Source organism: Mustela nivalis (genome assembly GCF_964662115.1).
Source record: "Mustela nivalis genome assembly, chromosome: 2".
Classification (NCBI taxonomy): domain Eukaryota; kingdom Metazoa; phylum Chordata; class Mammalia; order Carnivora; family Mustelidae; genus Mustela; species Mustela nivalis.
Window position 1 is genome coordinate 22,351,223 of NC_139021.1, and position 20,484 is coordinate 22,371,706.

The 20,484-nt window shown below is 44.3% G+C and overlaps 1 protein-coding gene across 1 annotated transcript in view; it reads left to right on the forward strand.

The window, feature by feature from the left end:
* EIF3H (eukaryotic translation initiation factor 3 subunit H) overlaps positions 1-2,457 on the forward strand; it is a 97,581-nt gene extending 95,124 nt beyond the window's left edge. Inside the window, exons 7-8 of the mRNA XM_082720229.1 lie at positions 647-779; positions 2,231-2,457. Of these exons, the coding sequence (XP_082576355.1) occupies positions 647-779; positions 2,231-2,328 (231 nt within the window). The 3' untranslated portion in view covers positions 2,329-2,457. The remainder of the gene's footprint in view (positions 1-646; positions 780-2,230) is intronic.
* Positions 2,458-20,484: the final 18,027 nt, after the last annotated feature.

Genomic DNA, 20,484 nt, shown 5'->3' on the forward strand with positions numbered 1-20,484 from the left:
ATCCATACCTATGGATGTATCCCCACCTTTTCTTCTGAGAATCCTAGGAAGCCACAGTTTGACAGTTTTTGAAGCATTATCTAAGCTAATATTCATTCTTAGCTATAGAGCTAATAGCACTGCTGATTAGAAGTATTTACTACTATAATAATGATAGTGATGATGATGTTGATGATGTTACAATATCAACATGATCAGCATTATTGTCATTTTGGTCAGTAGGGATAAAGTTGAAAAAATTCACCAGTGTGGTGGTTAATTACTTCCTTACTACAGTTCAGGTGAGTCATACTTGTAATGTTGTCATCTACCCTGTTGTCATAAATGGTAAAATCATCCCTTTCACTCACTAATCAGGAGCTTCTTTGCCCTTTAAACCCTCAGTTTCCCACATAACCAGTTTGCTTTTTTCGTATCTTAGAGCTCAGAGTGACACTGAGTTTCCAACAAAGAAAGGGTTTTTGTTGCCATATTTATTAACTTCTTAGAAGGAGGAGTTACGTGGGTTACCATTTATAAAATTGTTGGAATAAAATTGTTGGAATTCAGGGCAGTGGGGTTTTGCTGATTGCGTAATTGATGGAGGTCTTGTTTTTTCTCTTCAGGTAGGGAAAAATAACCAAATCATTTCTTCTCTGAATCTTAGTATCAGCAGCGTCGCCAGCAGGAGAACATGCAGCGCCAGAGTCGAGGGGAGCCCCCGCTGCCCGAGGAGGATCTGTCCAAACTTTTCAAACCCCCTCAGCCTCCTGCCAGGATGGATTCTCTGCTCATTGCAGGTATCTTTGGCCAGTGCGAGTGTGGCTAGTTTCCTCTGTTCCGTAGGAAGCAGAAGACAAGGAGAGATTCATAAACAGAAAAATACATCATAAAAGCTAGTGTATTTAAAATGGTTGAATGATGAATTTGAATCTAGCACCTGTAATTTTGAAATTTAAGAATTTGTCAGTCTTTGTTATTTCTAAGGTCCTTTCAGTGCTTCTTCACTCTGTGTTTATCTAAACATTTTTGAGATGGCATCATAAACTTTCTAAAGTGGGAAGGTTTTATTCGAGTCATCTTTCAGAGAAGCCCGGGAGAAATGTTTACGTTCCATAATGCAGAAGATCATTCAGCTCAAGCTGCGTACTTTTCGTGTTCCAGCCCAGCACTGAGCCCACGTCTGTATGTGGGTGTTGGAATTGAACTGGGTTTTCTGACTGGAGGAAAAGGATTTCCCTTACTTTGACTTCTATTGTAGCAATAGGGATGCAGTTCTGGATATACTTTGTCTGGGAGTATCTGCCATTTAACACTGCCTTTCAGTGGTGGAGTCTTGTTTCCTATGCTAGGACTTGATTTTGCTCTTATTTAGCTGTGATAACCTTATTTCTTTATAAATGTTAAATACTGTTTGATTAAATCAGCTGGTTGCCTGTGAGAGATTTTTTAGAATGAAAATCCCACTCAAACAAAAGGTAATATTCCATCATTTCTCAATTCTATTTACACATTTTCAGTGTGTGTGTGTGTGTTGTGTGAATGGGCGGGGAGAGGGGTCAGATTCCAAATTCTTAACACAAATTCTAGAACATATCAATTACATTTGGGTAACCGAGACATATTCCTTACTTAAGGTCCAATTCAAGCAGAATTGTATTATATATACAAAATACCTTGCATAAATGTTGCATCAGGTTAGATCATTAGTTTTAAGACTTAAAAAGCAGTGATGGATGCCATTCTTCATGGGGACTCTCTGCCTCTGCTCTGTCTTGGGTCAGAAAAGGAACCGGAACATTTAATATCTCCAGAGCACAGCGTGAAAACTACTGGGCGGTGCACATCAGGGTCAAGTGGGTCATTTTGTTTGCAGTTCTTTGATTTGGTTATCTCCTTTGTACCTGGCTGAAGAGAGCCAGCACTGCTTCTCACTTAGTACGGCGTGTGTCAGAGCTCCACGGCCAGTACCTTTTGATTGATAGCTAATACGTAATTATCTGCTATTGTTTTTCTTCTGTCTCCATGTATCCAAGAGCGAAAGATAGCTTATTTTCCAAAGAATTTGCATTCTTTATTATAAGGGTATGGATAACAGAATTGACTCCTATAAACTCTTGATTCAAAACAAAAGAAAATAAAATTCTGGTGAATGTGTATTATGCGGATTTTCTTGCTTGCCTAATGTTCTAGGTCATTTTATAATTTGTGGAACATTGTGACTCTCTTTCTCACTTTCCCAAATGCACAGGCCAGATTAACACTTACTGCCAGAACATCAAGGAGTTCACTGCCCAAAACTTAGGCAAACTCTTCATGGCCCAGGCTCTTCAGGAATACAACAACTGAGAAAAGGAAGTTTCCAGAAAGGAGTTAACATGGACTTTTGAGATCACAGTGGGGCAATTCTTGGAAGAAACACTTGCCAATTGGAAAGTCTTTCTAGCTAATAATGAAATAAAAATAAAACAACCTTGACTGCTTGCTCATTTGATTTTATACATATTGTGTCTAGCTTTTTATTTTTGTTTTGCTTATACTGTTTACCTACAAAAGATTAAACAGATTTGACCAGAAGCTACATCAGACCTACAGGTTCCATCACCTTTGTTGCTCCCTGTGAGGCACCGCATTTTTCAGCATACAGTCCTGCTTGTCCTAACCCTGGATCGAATGGCCCTGGCACCTACAGGGAATTCTTCACTTCATTGCTCCCAGATTAGTGCCCGCGGAAACCCAAGTTTCATGCACTTGCCCAGGCAGCCCTCATCCCAGGCCTGGAATCATGTAACATGCTCCTTGTCTGCCTTTTTGTTTCCACAGGTGATGGTCAGCCAGTCCCCAAGCTCATAGGTCATTAATCAGCCACTAGAATTTTAAAAAAAATTTTTTTCATCAAAAAGGCCATATTTTATTTGAAAATGAAATTGTGTGTGTGTGTGTGTGTGTGTGTCTTTTAATTTAGAACTTCTAGTTTATCTTTTCCATACATTGAAATACAATTCTGACATCAAGTTTTGTAACTAGGGAAAGAACAGTTTAAGAGCAGTGCTACACTGAAGGGAGAAAAACCTTTTTAATTTTTCGTATTTGAAAGGCAGTCAAGGGGCCCCTGGGTGGCCCAGTTGTTTGAGCATCTGCCTTTAGCTCAGGTCTTGATCCCAGGGTTCTGGGACCGAGCCCTGTGTATGTCTGCTTAGTGCAGAATCTGCTTCTTCCCTTCTTGTGTTCTCTCTCTTGGTCTCTGCCTCAAATAAATAAAATCTTTAAAAAGTTAATGAAAAATCCTGCTCTTTGTGACACCAGAATCAGTGAGATCTGTAGCTGTGGATTATGGCTGTGAGACTTTTATTTTGTGATTTTTACCTTAAAGACATGGCCCATAGGAAGATCAGAAGGAATGGATAAGGGGTGTGGGGAGTTGAGAAATCCCCCCCCCCACCCCATACACACCTTGTTTTGGAAGTATTACAGGGGCTCTGGGATCAGGGTTCTGGATTGAAACCTGACTCTTTTCCCTCTAGGGTATCCTTAAACTAGTTGCTTAACCTCCCTGTGCTTCACTTCCGTCTTCCAAATGAGATGGGAAAAGGGGACAAGTGTATTATCCTGTAGGGTGGGTATGAGTGTTGCAGTTTATTGAAGATTGGGGTAAAGCACTAGAACAGTGGTTGATATGTAACGTACTACGGTGAGAGGTTCACTCTTGAGTTCTTATTCAGGATATTGGGTTGTTAGTAGGGTTTGCTTTTAAAAAGCTGTGGCTTTTGACCATTCTAGAATTCAGGTACTCACTCACATGAATTAATTTTTCTAGGATAAATTCCTAGAAATAGAAGTCAAAGAGTATATAAAGTTCTAAGGCTTTTTACCATTATTGCTAAGTTGCCTTCAAGGTTACACTGATTTGCACTCCCATTCATAGTGCTTCCTTATTTGAGTCAACACAAATTTGAGTGTGACTATGTTACACCGATGAGATGTATTGATAAACAGAACCAGTCTTGGTCTCTGTCCTTGTGGATTGTATACTCTGTTGGTTTATTTCCTTGCATTCTAATTGCCTGGATTTGGAATTCTATTGTGAGTTAAACAAAACACCATTGAAGTATCAAAGAGCAAAATAGAAAGGAAATCAGTTCAAACATCATTGCTATTTCCTCATGGTGTGTAAGATGAATATAACAGGATTCAATTATATTTTTTAAAGTGGTGGTTACTTATTAAGTTCCATATGACTGTTGAGGTACCCGTAATTCAGAGTAAGATGCGAGTGCACACTTAATGGAAGATTTCAGGAGTTTTGGGGTTAGGAATTACTGTAGTGGGAAAAACTGTTTAGGGAAACATGTCAATGGAAATTAAATGCACAGTATGTAGTGTTAGGGAATAGCTTCTGTTCGGCATTTGATTTGAGTGCTATATTCTGACATTTTTCAGGAACAAATATGTATGGTTCATCTTCTATAAATATTTGCAGTTTCTTCAAGTTGAAATGAGAAAAGCTCATAAACTGAGTACTGGGTCTAATAAATCATTCACTTATCCAAGAACAAAAACACAGAAAAAGCTAACATGTTAATCTAATGGAAAATGAAATGTGACAAACTGGACCAGTAAAACATACTTGAAATTGACCCCGTAATCACTAGTAATGCTTTATAAGGTTCTGGACGACATAGCATTATTCTTAATTGAAAATACCTGAGAGAATCTGTAGGCTGCTCCAGATAATCTGATTTTTAAATACTGAGGTAAACTAAAAGAACTTTTTTCTCCATTTTTAGAAGCTTGGAAATTGAGATGTGGTTATCTAATATTAACTTACTTACTTTGAAATTTCCAATTTTAGTGTCTTCTAAAATGTTGCTACATTATTCACACTGTATTTTTGTAACAGTCTTTGAAAAACCCAAGTGAATCCTTCACTTCCAAACCTTGTAGGCATTGAACTCTGGTGTGTTATGAAAGAACTATTTGATTTTTAAACTCCATTTTTATAGTAAACATTTCTCATTCATGTTAAGTATATGACATTTATTAATTTTTCCCCTAATCTTCTCATTGGCAACTTTTTCTGTGATAGTCCAGGCATAGAAATGGGCCAAGGGTATTTAAAGAGGTAATACTAAACTTGGGTCCAGTCAAAGGCCTTTGGGTTCTCTTTTAGCAAATGATTCAAGTGCCCATCTGCAGAGAGCTGATCGAGTCCCTTGTGTCTTGGACATAGCTTTGGTCTGTCCTAACCGAGGATTCCTTCTGTTGTGACAGCAGTTAGTAGATAAATAATGAGGGGAGGGATGAAGATCCTGAGTTGCTTAAGTGTTTACAAAGAGGAGAGAAGCAGTGGGTGGTTTCTGCATCGCATAGCCAAGACTGCAGCGGAGGACTTAGAGCTGGCTTACCGTGTGGTGACTCCCAAATTAGAGTCTGAACCTCTTTGCATGGTTGGGAACTCGGATTGATCTGGCGCCAGATTACTTGAGACAGGGAGGGAGGGGCTGGGGAGCCAGAGCTACTGGGAATTTATTGTTTGCGAGAGCAAACAGCTGTGACCTAATACCCATTGCCTTGAGCTTTCTTTTTATGTAGAAAAAAGACTCTAATGTACCTTAAGCCTGGTTGGCCCTAGAGTAGAACCCACAATGGCTATACTGAAGCCTCAGTAGTGATTTTAGGGATAAAATCCATAGATGCAGAGATGGTTCTCGGGAGCCACCGTCCCCAGCTTGGGAAGTTTGGGCCGATCCATAGGGCTTTGGTCTGTCCCAGAGAATTCTTTGATAACCGGCGTTGTTCTCAGAGGCTGCTAGGCCCTCAGATCCGTCACCATATGGTCAGTTTATCGGAGTCAGTTTGATTCCATAGGATTGATGTTGACATCAGTTGCGTTTTCTTAGAACTGTGACTTGGGCAACCCATTTTCAGTTCTTTAATTGAAAAAATTGGATGTCGTCTCAGGGTCGTATTAACTCAAGTATTCCCTGGAGCCTTCATGAGGTGAGGGCCTAGGGGACAGGGTACTGACTGAGTCCGAGCTTATTGTAGGACTTGCTGGAAGCCTTTTTCAATAGGTTGCAGATACATCTTTAGTCTTTCTATAGGTATCTTCCCTTCGGTGGGGTGGGGGGGGAACTATAAAAAAAATCCTAATCCACTAGTGTTATACTTCAAAGAAAGGTAAAAATGGCTTTCTCTTCTTCTAATCCCCAATTTATTATTTTTGCATTTGGACAAACGTGAAGGACTCTACCACTTCTTCCTCAGACCTGTAACAGTACAGGGCGGCCCATTTCCCCTTATTTAAAGTTTATTTGATTGCAGTAGGAAAATACCGCTTCTGGCATTTGTGTCAACCTCAGGACATAAACTGAGGTGTCACTTCTGTTTCCTTCAGTAATATTCTTTTTCATTGACCTTTCTCCAGGGCACAGCCATTTCTGGCATCTTCTGTCTTCCTTTGTGGACATGGAGGCAAAGGATTTGTTTAACTTTTCAGCAGTGTTTACCGCTTCTGACGGTAAATGGTCCTTGCCTTTTCTACTTGGACCATAGTCTCTCTTGCCAGTGTTTTACTTTGTGTGTATTGGAAACAGCTTGTATTTTGTCAGATCCCCCGAGTAATCTTTCCCCACCTTTGTTTATCTTGTCATTTGGCTTCCACTTGCTTAACTCATTCCTAGATTCAATCTGCCTGTGATTTTTTTTAGTTTTGATTGTTGCCCTTCTCCAGTTTGAGGTTTTTTAAATTGCATTTTATTTTTTTAAACAGTCACAAAGATTTGAATTTTTCCTTGATCTGATCATGCATCTCAATGTCATAATTCTCCAATCAGGCAGGCAAGTGTCCCAGTAACCTCATCTCCTAGATCACAATGGTGAGGGTCTATTTTTCTCTTTGATGCGTGCAGCTCCCATTATTGCTAATGAAAGGTCTTCATGTGCATTAAGGGGAAACTAGACCTCTAATGAGATACAGAGAGGAATTGCAGCTGATGATTTCCACTTCTAGCCCACTGTACTATAACAGAAATGCACTCTGAAGAGGCAATGGGCCAAAGAAATACAGAATGCATGTGTTGCCTACATAAAATATCTAGTCTGGTCTTAATGGCCGGGTGGTATTGTTTTGGCTTATAGTCTCTGGTATTCCGTACCTGCTGAGGGGACCTTTATTATGGAGGCAAAAGACCCAGATACTTGAAACAAGTGAGTAGACTAGTTATAATGCACTTGAATCCGCTTTTAAGAATGATCTCCTACATTCATATATTATTTTACAAATCCTTGCTCGTATATTTTCTCATTTAGAACGGGAAGGAGGACAAATACATTACGAAGCCAGAGTGCTTGGTACTAAGAATACTAAGGGAGTGAGAAACATGTCATTCCTGCTCAAAGATGATGAAACGAGACTTCAAGAAGGTGATTGATGAAAGCAAACATATTCCTAGGTGGCTGGACGTGGACTGGAGCTCAAGTCTTGAGTCCTCTTACCAGGACTTGGCACAACTTCCCTTTCACAACACAGCAGCTCGAGGAAAATAGTTCTTATTTAAATGTAGATTCGGGGCGCTTGGGGGGCTCAGTGGGTCAAGTCTCTGCCTTAGGCTCAGGTCATGATCTCAGGGTCCATGGATCGAGCCCTGCATCAGGCTCTCTGCTTGATGGAGAGCCTGCTCCTACCCCCCCACTCTGCCTACCTCTCTGCCTACTTATGATTTCTCTCTCTCTGTCAAATAAGTAAAATCCTTAAAAAAAAAAAAAAGCCACACCACACAGATTCCCATTGTATCTTCTCTGTGGTGAGCCACTCTCTCCTGTCCCTCACCAATTTCGGAATCACTTCACCCTCTTCATTGCAGTGATTGACTGCAGCCTCTAAATTCATAGGCTCCCAGGGTCTGTGTCATGGGGCCCTTTGCTGATTGATGCACAAGAATGAGATTCAGGGGTGCTAGTGTCCATTCAGGCTCATATCTTGAGTAGAGAATGAATATCTAACCTCGTAACCATTTGCACTAACAGGGCTGAGTAGCGCAGCGGAGAACAGGGGAAGAAGCAGAGAAAAGGAAAGCCTGCATCCAGGTTCTTTACACTGGATTTTCCATTTCTAGTCCCACTCTGTCCATTTCTCTTCCTGCCTTTGGTTCTCATAAAAGCATATTTGAATTTTCTTAATAACACTTTTTTTTTTCCCCTTCAGCACCATTGAGTTGGTTTCTGTTGCTTTCGACCTCAAAAATACCTAACCCAACTCGTGCATATTCCAAGGCTTATTTGCTATGAGGCCTAACAGATTTGAGAAGGTGCAGCCTTAAGAGGTAATAGGAGAAGAAAGGTTACTTTGCAAATACTTTAATAGAATTTTAGAGCAGGAGGGACCTAGCCAGATTTCTTGGCCACTACAAACCTCCCCTTCACAGATGTGGAAACAGGCACGAAGAGTGTTAAATATGGTTTCCAAAATAGCCTAGATTGTGCGCTCTTTTTTAGTAGTATTCTGTGTCTTGGTATTTCTTTTTCTTTTTATTGATTTGATATTTGTATGTATGGCCAGATGATCAAAATGAGTAAGTCTAGTTAACATTTGTCACCATACATAGTTAGAAAATTCTTCTCTTGTGGTGAGAACTTTTAAGATCTGTTCTCTCCGCATCTTTGAAATATGCAATATAGTATGAACTCTAGCCTCCGTGCGGTATGGGACATCCCCGTGGCTTATTTTATAACTGGAAGTTTGTACCTTTTGACCCCTTATGCCCATTTTGCTCACGTGCACCCCCCCATCGGCATTTCATAAAGAGCTCACATGCTGCGCAGGAGATGCTGACTCTTTCCGTTAGGGAAATGCTCTCTGATGCAGTGAGGCGCTGATGTGTGTTTCTGCAATGTTTGGAGCACAAAGGTTGCACACTGTCCAGAAGGAGTTAGGGGTTGATTAAACACCTCTTGGATATCTGGGTCACCTTGACTGTGTCATCTGGGAAGTGGATGGAAGAGAGGTGAATTCTTGTTTCTTTGCTGGAGATTGGTGGTGTAAACAGGTGGTAGGGTATTCTAAATTTGGTCTGAGATGAAAACATTTCAAGCAAATGAAAACTAAGCTAGATTCTTTTGACAGTAAAGGATTTCTTTAGAGATGCAGATGTCAGTTTTACCCGAGTACAAAGCTGCATTGCATAAGTTGAGGGTGTGTGTATGTGTGTGTAAGAGCTACTATTCCTAACAAAACAGTTGGAGAAGTAGAACTCACTTTGCCTTTGCCTTCTGAACTTAGGATGAAATGCTGTGTGGAGTCCATTCCCTCCCACTCCAGAACTTAGGGAAGGAGGGAAGATAGAGCAGTTTGTTAGGAACAAAGACATTTGCATTTGTGATGTTCACGTCGTTCTGTTCATGCTTCTGTGAATTCACAAACGTACGGAAACTCAGAATTCATCTGGGGTAGGAGAGGGAGAAAGGGAAGGTGTCGATTTTGTATTTTCATGAGACCCTGATGTGGCAAATCTCAGATGACAATCTCTCATCTTGTGTCAACGGACTGTGGCAGTCGTGGGGCTCTCTGCTGAAGGTGATTAGAGGCTGGCCATGCACGTCCTCCATGGATTCTGAATAAATTCAGTGTTAGCAGTAGATCATTGCTTCCGATTTAAAGCACACTTGGACAAAATGATTATTTTCTCCTGATGATCTCATGTACTAGATGCTTGCCTCTCATTACCTCTCAGAAGAAAAGTCAACCAACCTACCAGCCCGCCAATAGGAGTGGCTTTTCTCCTTAAAGAGAACCGAGTGTTGCTTACCCTGACCAGTTAGCACCTTTGAGTCTCTATGTATGTCTAAATTGGCAGCTGGGTTTTAGCTCTGCAAGTGGAGCATCATTGTGGGATGAAAGTAGAATCATTGACTTAACCCTTAAAAAATGGTGACCTGGGGCGCCTGGGTGGCTCAGTGGGTTAAGCCTCTGCCTTCAGCTCAGGTCATGATCTCAGGGTCCTGGGATCGAGCCCCGCCTCAGGCTCTCTGCTCAGCAGTGAGCCTGCTTCCCCTTCTCTCTGCCTGCTTGTGATCTCTCTCTCTCTCTCTCTCTGTGAAATAAATAAATAAATAATCTTAAAAAAAAAAAAACAAGGTGACCTCCCTGGGTTTTCCTGTGTTCTGTATTAATGTTAGAGCAGCTTCCGGCATTCATTCAGACAAATGAGCCGGATACTCATCCGGCGCTGGGAATGATAGGGTCCTATGCGTCCTGCCCCTCAGGGGGCTTACCCAAGGGCAAGGGGTTCTCTAAGTGTGGCCCCTGAAGGAGCATCACCCAGAGCTTGTCCAAAATGCACCTTCTTGTGCCTCAAACCTGCACTTTCCCAGCCACCCTGGGTCATCCGGGGCTTGCTGGAGTTTGCTGTGGAACAGGGGTTCCTGAATCTGACTTCGTGTCATAAATGCCCACAGGGTTTTATAAAAGTCGGGTCCTGAAATAAGGCCTGGGAATCTTTGTTTATTTTTCTGTTTTGTTTTTTCAAGTTGCCAGAGATGATTTGGGGAAAACGTTGCAATAAAGCAGAGAGTAGCCCCTTCTGTTGGAATTGAAGGGTAATGGGCCAGGTCACGGAGAAGGAAGAGGATGCCAGGCAGAAAGAACTCAGGCCTGAGGGGGAGGAGACAAAGGCTGGAAGGAGTCACAGGTCCTGAGACTTGCGAGCTGTGCCTGGGGACCTTCCTTGAGAGTCACCAGCATTGGAAACCACAAGGACCCTGCTACATTAGCAGGGCTTTGTTTACCCAACGGTGATCCCAGGGGCCACCTGCACGTGGCTGTGTCATGTGCGACAGCAAAAAGGACAGCAAGTGTGTTCTGCTCCACAGCCCCGTGCCCAGCAAAGCTGCAGTGACATGAAATCTGGGTTGAATCTTGGCAGCGGGAGGGAGAGGTACTGTGACAGTCTGCCTCCTGGGTTCACCCTCGGTTTCCCCTAATTAGGATCAAAGAGCCCGATTTTTTCAAAAAGAAACAAAATTCAAATAGGTATGAATTATTTTTTTTTTCAAAAATGTAATTGTTAGACCCAAATCCCGTAATTTATGATGAAAGCATGTTGATGTTGGAAGAAAAAATAATCACACTGTTCTCTGCGTTTGTGTTCAGTCAAAATCACATGCAATTTTGTTTGCCCTGATATCGCCAAAACATGACCCATTTAATCTTGGGAGAAATTTCTTGGGTATTTGAGCACCATTGGTAGTGTTACACCAGAGTATGCAAAATATTCAGCATTCAGTGAAAGGATTTCTTAAGCACTTACAGAACTGGCAGGGGAAAGTGCATTTTTAGCAAACTGCAAAGTCTCAGCCCAAGAGCCTATTCAGAATGGAGGCTTCGTGGACCACCTGGGGGAAGGCGTAGCCACATACCTAGAGGCGATTGAAACAAATCACTGAAGACATTAAAAATAGAGTTCTCTCTCTTGCTGCCAATATCCCTTTCTTCTCTCCACTTCAACTTTTTTTTGTAGTGTTTTCTGAAACTGTCTTTTTTTTTTTTTTCCCCCTTAAGGAGCATATAGAAATTTAGATTTAATTTGTTACAGCTTGCATTTAAAACTCTGGAAAAATGAGAAATAATTGGAAGATAACGGTAGCAGCTGCCTAACCAGTTGTTTCAAAATATGGCAATAAAATATTAAACTTGAGACTTGCTATTTTTGTGCATGGATGTCTGTCATTGGTTATGATAGATTTCCAAGCTCCCTACCAAGTTAATATTTTAGGAGGGGGTAGGGGAGGATGCTTATGATAAGTTATGGACTTAAATATTTTTCCTGGATAAAATTTGTAATAAATTAGGCCCTGCCTGTAAACTTTACATATACTAGCAATTACTCTCTTTTAAAAAAGTGGGGGGAAAACAGCCAAGCACATTGTTTAATTGACCTGGACTAAAAGGCAGCCTCGGATTTTGGATACTACCTTTGGAAAAAAGCCTGCGACTGATTCGGCACATAAATCCTAAGAACTTGGACTTAGAGGGAGAGTGAGCAGTTCTGATGGAAGATGCAGTTTATTTGCATTACAAATGGGAGGTATGGGATGGGTAAAATGTATTAAATGAGCATCCGAAGCCACACAAGGATGGAGTTTCATTATTCCTGTAAATGGAATTAGCCTGCAGCAACAGAATGGACTATTCAGGTTATTTTAGTGAAAATAGAGTTCCATTTGCCCGTGGAGCAAGGTGCAGTGTGTCTCAAATCGGGCATGCCCAGAGCACTTGTGTGGGCGTGCTGAAGGGGGCAGGAGATGGTGGCATTGGGTGTTGGGGCGGGGGGGGGGGGGACCGCAGTGCCTGTGAAATGTTGCAGCCTCTTAGATGGGGATGTTGGGACTGGAGGTATTTCCCTAATGTGTCCCAAGGAAGATTAGTTTTGTGGGATATTTATAGGTGCTACCTGGGGCGGAAATCCTGAGAACTTTTCTGGTTACGTTAACTTGGGAAGGGCTTGCTTAAACAGCATTAGATTGGGTTCTTCAGGATTTGCACAACGTTTAATACAAAAAGTGAAGTGTAAAGTTTCAAGAAGCAGCAGTATAGCTCGCGGCTGCCCGAGGTGCAGAGCTGGTTAGCATCTGAGTACTTTCACTTAACTGTGCCGATGTTTTCATATCTTCAAAATGGAAATTGCTAGGATCCAACCAACAAAATATGGCAATTTCACCTGATTCAGCCCAGTTCTGTTTGCCCACTGTGTATGTGTGTTGTGATGCCCAGCTTACAAGATTGTTGGGAGAATGACACAGGGTTTTGGGTGTAAAGCTCTTCATGCTCACAGCAGCAAGCATTCGTGGACTGGTGGTGTGTGGACTCTGGGGCCAAACAGAGTGACCAGGCAGCCCTAGTCTCTAGCAGTAGCCGCAAGGATGGCTGTGGTTTCCAGGGAGGGTTTCTAGAGAGCTGGGGTCGCCATGCTTTCTATAAAGAACCTCGTAGTAAATATTTTAGGCTTTGTGGGCCAGAAGGTCTCTATGGCAACGACTCATTTCTGCTGTCGTAGTGGGAAAACAGCCGTATGCAAGAAGATGGGTGTGGCTGTGTTCCAGTAAAACTTTATTTATAAAAATCAGGCGATGGTCTGTATTTGGCCCCCGATCTACAGTTTTCTGACCCTGACTTTAGGCAAAGGAAAGCAGTGACTTGTGAAGATAAGACTGAATTGGGTGCTTGGAGACCTATGTTTTGTTTCTGAATCTGCTACTGCCTGTCAGGTTGACTTCTTTGAGCCTTACCTGGTTTATCAAGTGATTTTGTATTTTCTTCCCTAATAGTCATAAACAAAGGAGATCATGGGAGGAGAAGCCAGAAACCTGTGCACTAAAACCTGTACAGTAGTTTTCTAGGGCTGTTATCGATTCACTTATTCATTTGTCCAGAAGTTCTTTTTTAGCACCCTCGATGGACCAGGGCTTTGTGGAGATGTTTGCGAATGAGATATTGCCCTTACCCATACAGAGCACGTGTTCTCTTGGGCTATTTATTTTTAGAGTGTAGTTATGATTTAAATGGAAAATGGTGCTATAAGAAGTATTGACTCTTCACTTGTTACAGAAAATCCTTTGTCCTGAGAAGAACAGAGCAAGGAAAATGAGAAAGTGAGTTCTTCAACTATAGTGTTAGTCTAGAGAAGGGACTGGCTTTTCCCAAGATACTGACTGAATGGGACTTAGGATGAAGTCAGGCTTAGTTGGTATTTGAGCTCTAGCTGCAGTCTTGTGTATAAGAATACTATATTCTGTTTATATAGCAGACTCTGCCTCTAGCCACAGATGTTTCCGGCACCTGGTTAATTTATCCCGGAAAGGCCAATGCTCATTAAGGCTCCCGAGTCCCAGAGCTAAGTTTTATGGGTAGGGAAACTGAGGTACTGAAATTGGTTATGGGATTGGCTCAGATCACAATTCGCTGGATGTAGGACTCTGGCCAACACAACTGGTGGGTCCTAGGAATGGGACCAAGGTCTCCCTCCCTGGGACTCCCTGACTCTCAAGAATGGCTGAGGCTTCTCAGACCCCCCGTCTCCAATTAGGCTTAAGAAATATTAGAGGGACTAGAGACCCTGCCGGGAGAGAACCCGTTTTGACAAAGACAGGCTTGAATCAGGAAACCAGATGTTGCTTCAGGCCGCAAGAGCCCCGGCACCGTCAGAGCCGTGAGTCCCGGGCTGCAGTCTGTCAGGGACGAGTGGACGTGCAGAAACGGGGTCTCTCTTCTTCCTTCGGCTAGCTGGTTTCTAATGTCCCTTGAGTGGCCCATATCGAGGTTGCCTCTCAGTGGAGACAGATCCTGAAACCAAAGCAGATTCCTGCCTAGATGGCTGTGATATCATTTGTCACACTCAGTCTCACTAAGCCCATCCTGAGGTGGAGCAAAATATCCCACCATTTCGCCCCAGTCTGTGGTGGTGGTCGTCAACCAGGAGGGCACGTCAGAACCTCCCGAAGGGGCCCTGGGATAGGGGGCGGGGGAGTTGGGAGTATACGGTATAGTTTAAACAAGCTTGTGTAATAGTATAGTTTACTTTTGTACATTGGACATTATAAGAAGAATCTGTTGGTTTTGTGATTTGCCCATTTGGCATTTACCTCAGTGAACTACCAAAAGTGAAGCTCACTCAAAAGTTTTTGGCCACTTGGGATAACCAGTCGTTCTAAAAATTGTTGGGAGACTGGGATATTTTAATGTTTATTAAGAGGGAAAAAAAGAAGAAGAAGAAGACTGAAATAAAAATAGACTCTTTTCTAGTTGCCTGGTTGAAACAACAGTCCAGAACTGGGGATCGTGGACACAGTCACAGCAATACCGTGAAGACTAAAAATGATGAAATGCCATGTCTTGAAAGGGCTGTTCCAGCTTTCAGCAGGGACAAGAGTGGTTAGTGAGTGGGCCTTGCGTTGCGTTTGGAAAGCCTGCTGCTCTGTGTTGGCAGACCTGGTGAGAGCAGGGAGTGTCAGAGCAGGTCTGTTGCTAGGACCTCAGGTCTCCGAAACTTAACTCCAGCAAGGAGGTTAGAGATGTTCCTGGGTGACCGAGGTCCAAGTGAAGCAGGGCCTTACCAACTGAGGATGGAGAGGTCCCATGTAGCACCTAGTGCTGTTCACAAGTTTTTTTTTGTTTGTTTTTTTGTTTTTTTACTTTGAAAGGTTAGCAGGAGGTGGAGAACTCCTATTTACATACAATAGTTTAAAGCCACCAAGACTTGGGGTTTGTTGTCATGACAGCAAAACTTAAGCTGCTCTGATTTACTAATCCTCAGTTTTCTCATCTGCAAAATGGGAGTAAGAGGAACCTCATATGGCTGTTGTGAGACTTCAATGAATTAATGTTTATAAATTGTGTAGTCAGGGCCTTCTGTGTACAGGAGGCTCAATAAAAGGTAGCCATGTTGATACTGTGCTGATACCATGTTACAGTGTCGAAAACAGCTTTTTCTTTCAGCCATTGGTATGGTCACTTGCGAAAGCTCTAAAGAAGGGGGCATTTTGTTTCGATTCCGTAGGGCGTTGAATTCCCAGGGGAAGAGTTAGATTTGCTCTAATTAATCCACACTCTCTCAACCAGGCTTCACCGTGTCTGCAAGCATATATTCCCTTTATCCATCTTAACTGAGGACCTCTTCCACTCCAGGCCTTGTGACGGGCCCAGGAAAAACTGGGGGAATAAGTGGGAATTACTGGCTGCATCACTGTGAGTCCTCTGGGTGCTCAGGGAAGCAGATGCCCTTTGAGAGAAGCAGGGGCGGGACGGGGAGGGACGCAGAGAGCCTGCAGAGAGCCCTGTGAAGGAGAGAGAGCAGGAAGGACCATGGGTCGAAGAGGCCCAGACGGCTGCCCAGTTCTAAGGCCGTTTTGGCCTGGCAGTGGAGTCCCGCATGTGGCAGGAACGACCTGCTTCCCCTGCTTGCTAAGTCAGTGGCTGGGGGTAGCCTGCGGGAAGGGAGGCCGTGGCACACCTTGGCCAATTTGAAGCACAGCAGCTGGGGCCGTGGGAGACCTGAGGGGCCCATTTGTAGGGCTGCCCCACTGTCTTCATGGACTTTATAGTTGAGGGAGATAGGCCTTAAATAGTCGCAGAAACAATGCATGATTTGCAATTGTGGTTAGAACCACGGAAGAGAAGCCCAGGAGACCATGAGATGGTTTCACAGAGAGCCTGGTCTTATGAAAGGTTGGGAGGACTTCCTGGAGGAAGGGGTTTCCTGGAGCTGAGGTTAGAAAGACAAGCAGAAGTTGGCCAGGTGAAGAGGGGCTGGAGACAGATTCCAGAGAGAGTAAGAGGCATTCCGGGAAGACAATAGAATTGATGCTTGACAAACTGTCCTAGAAATTCTGGGGGCTTAAAAAAGGATCCTTTCTCTGCTTTCCTAATGTTCTTTCCTTTGGGATTTAACGGTGGCATTTTTTCCTGGGAAAAAGAACAGTCCTCTTCCCCACCCAGCAAACATGGTTGTTATATACATACAATATCTCAGAAGTCTGGGTTTATCCACTTCTTGGGGGACTGGGACATGCTGGCCTTACGGATGAGGAATTTACCAGGCCGCTGTTAGCAGGAAGCTCTTGCTGTTGAGGAGAGACCCCAGTCCTCTCCCCTGTACTGAAAAATGATGAAGTGCAGAAATAGGTTATAAAATGAGTCCTGTGAGTGTGTCTCAAGGACACAATATGTCACTTTAATGTTTGACGACGGACGGCAAGAGTCTAAGCATGAGGTTGATGGTGTCCTGTCCACCCGACCCCACGCGGCCTCCCAGCCACAGGCTCTGTCGGGTCCTCCCTGTGTGGGGGGCTCTGCACAGGTCACGGAGGTGACAGAGAGTGGCTCGTGTGCACCAACCCAGGTTCACGCAGGCGGGTGTTTGTGAGAGGGGCCGGGAGAGGCGGAGATGTCCCGACTTTGCTGTGAGCCCTTCTCTGAAAGCCTTGGCTTTTCTTGAGCCCTAGAAAGCTTAGCTGATTTCTAAAATAGGCTGGTTCTCTTAAAACCTGTTTCCTTCACCTAAACACCCCACCCAGACCCTCTGACCTGGATGTCAAAGACTCTGGTCCTAAGAGAGTCCCAGATGATTCCGGGCCCTTCGGGACAGGAGGTCCGACCTTGAGTCCTCACACTCAAGGTGTGTGCCCTGTGCCCCTGCGGGGGACCGTTGTCTTTTCCTCTCTTGCCTTAAATCTATTAGCAATCTGGATAAATCTCAGCAGCCTTCTTTCGTAGGAGACTAACATTTTTAATATCACTTAAAAGACATCAGCTCTGTGTGACGAAGCATTCGGTTCGGTTTTCCGCCCGCCCGTGCACCTGAGGAATGATCCTTACTAGATCAGAACCTGTCTCGGGCCGTGCTAGCGACTAGTGCGTTGTCCGCTCTCGCCGGTGAGAGAGGCCCACTCCCTCCCACGCAGCCTCCAGGGCGCGTCTCCAAGGCTGCGCGCCTCTTGGTGCATCTGCTGTTGCTTTCCCCGGGCCTGAGGAGCCGCTGACAGTGATTGGCAGGAGAGTGTTTCCAAGAATATTTTAAAAAAGAAAAAAGAATGAAGGGGAAGAGGAAAGAAAGGGAGAAAAGCACTGCAAGTAAGAGAGAGGGAGAGAGAAGTTTTGTTGAAGAATGACAGGGACCAAGTCGGCCTCTGCCTGCTGCGTGTGACTGACTGGCCAGACCAGGACGCCGGCCTTCTGAGTTACACGCTGCCGGCTGGCGCTCGCTGCATCACCTATTTGACACCCGCATTTGGAACAGAGAAAGTCTGTATTTAAAGTGCTGACTGCGGGGTTTCTGGCTTGCATTTTCTCAGTCCCTGCTTGGTTTCGAAGCACAAGAATCTGGGGCTTGAAAGGGGGCCGGGGGTGGGCATGGGGACGCCTGCGTTGCTGTGGCGTGCCCCGCCATGGGAACGGTGGCTCAGACACAGTGTAGATCCAGAGAGGGTGGGAAGGCCAGCTCTCCCCTCTGCTCACTTTGTTGTCTCTTTTCTCCCTCCCGCTACCATTCCTTCTGGGAGAGAAGTCTCAGCTGGTGTCTATACAGCATTAGAGAAGCCGTGGAAAATGGAAGCCCCACAGAATAATTCTCCAGGTGGTATAGGTAGATGCCTTTTATGACATGACCTTTCTGAGATGGAGCCTTCAAAATGGCCCTCCTCCTGCTGAAGACATTGTGTTGTCTTCCCCACTGCCGCCTGGATACGCCCCACTTTGAGCTCTGACATTGCCCCCTGCAATCTGAGGTGCAGGGAACACGTGAACTGCCCCCCTGGGGTGCCATTCACCATCCTCTGGTGCCGCCTCCCCTCACCGCACACCTCCTGTGCCATATGAGGGCTCGAGCGGGGTCCAACCAGCGGAATCGGAGCTCTGTGGGTTCTAACAACAGGAGGCGTTGAATACAGGGAATTCGTCAGGTAAAGGAGGGCTGAGGCACCAACAGGAGGATGACGTGGCTCTCAAGAGATTCGCAAACAGAAAGGGACTAAGGTCACAGATGGGGCCTTGGTCACCTGGCAGAGGTCGGAACCACGTAAGTAAGCCTGTCCAGCTGAAGTCTCTGATGGGACAGAGCTGCCTGAGTCAGGGAAGGGGAGAGAGAGAGAGAGAGAGAGAGAGAGATTGATTCTGGCTTTTTCTTTCTTCCTGTGTCGATTAGCTCAGGTTGCCATAACAGAATATCACAGACAAGGTGGCTTACACAACACATGTTTATTTTCTCACAGTGCTAGAGATTGGATGTCCAAGACCACATGGCCTTTCCCCCGTGTGTGCACAGAGAGAGACAGAGAGAGAATGAATGCTCTGGTGTTTCTAACTCCTATAAGAACACCAGTCCTTTCAGATTAAGGCCTCACTGCTCTATCTTAAGGTCCTATCTCCAGATACAATCACACTGGGGGTTAGGGCTTCAACGTCTGAATTTTGAGGGGAACACTCCAGTCCATAACACTTCCTGTCTCCTCCCCGGACCTCCCATGGGTCAAACCAATGGTTGATACAGGAAGCTGGGAAATGGAGCCCCCAGAGGTCAGGATCTGTGTGATAAAGATAAAGCATGGGGTCATTGTTGGGTTGAGTTGCGTTGGGTACGTGTGTACAAGAGTGTGTTCATGTTCACAATTGGCCTTCTGCTAGAAGGGGCGGTGGGGAAATGGACAGTGGTTGGGCAACCAAAAGTGTCCACCTCAGAATGATGCTGAATCTCTTTCTGTCTTTGGAACTAACCATGTTTCTTGAATGTTCATGTTTTCTCTTGGCCTGTGGCCCTCCCCACCCCCTTTTCCTCTTTACCATCCTTTTGCCTGGCTGAGTTCTCGTCAATGCCATCATATCTGTAGGTTAGTTTCTTTCGTTTTAACTGCCAGGCACTGTTTTAGGCTCTGATGACATAGAGCCAGCCAAGTACCTACCTTCATGGAACTTACATTCCAGCTGGGGAGATAGGGGTCAACAATAAATAAATGAGCAAATAATAGTACTGCAGGTAGGGATGTAAAAAAGTGCAGAAAATAAATCAAGGAGGGGAAGATAGGGAGTGCCAGAGGAATGGGTGGTGTGTCTGTATTTTATGCTAGTTTGGCCCAAAGGCCTCAGAAATAAGTAGTGTCTAGGCAGAGATTTTAAGGACAGGAGTCATGGTGGTTGCTGCACACCGAATACTGGCCCCCCAAATGTGTCCACATCCCAATCGCCACAACCTGTGACTATTACCTTACATCATAAAGGGACTTTGCAGATGTGATTAGATGAAAGATTCGAGATGGTCAGATTATTTTGGATTCTCTTTGATGGACCCAGGGTCATCACAAGAGTGTTTATAAGAGGAAAACAAAAGAGTCAGAGTCAGAGGTAGGACATGTGACCAAAGTAAGAAGTTGAAGTGATGTGAGGACCAGCCAGGAGTCAAGGACTATAGATGGCCGCTAGGGGCTGGTAAAGCGACTATAGGAAGCCCATACATACCCAGGTAATGGGGGAGGATATTTCAGACAGAGGAATAGCTGGTATAAATATTACATAGTAGGAGGTGCTTAGTACGTTGATTCCATTTACCGAGCATGTATATGATTGGCACTTTTTGCCTCTCTCCACACTCAACACGCAGGGCTTACCTCACTATTAAAATTGCTTATTGGTTTGTGTTTCACCCCCTTTGACTATAAACCCCTTGATAGCAGGGACCTAGAGGTTTTCATTGCTTTGCCCCCGGTGCAGAATAAATAGCTTAACAAAATGCTGTGTCTTAGAAGTTGAAGACTCTCTAGGAAACTCCATCTCTCTATATAAACTCATGGGACCACGTGATGGCCTGTAGAGTGGTCTTTTGGGGTATTTGTCTGCCTAGTGCCAATCTGGATTATGGACTGGGCAAAGGAAGATGTGATGGCGGGCACAGACGGACTGTCCTCCCTGTTTTGCGAGAACAGAGCCCAGGTAATGATGTAATTGATCAGGCTCCCTCGTCATCC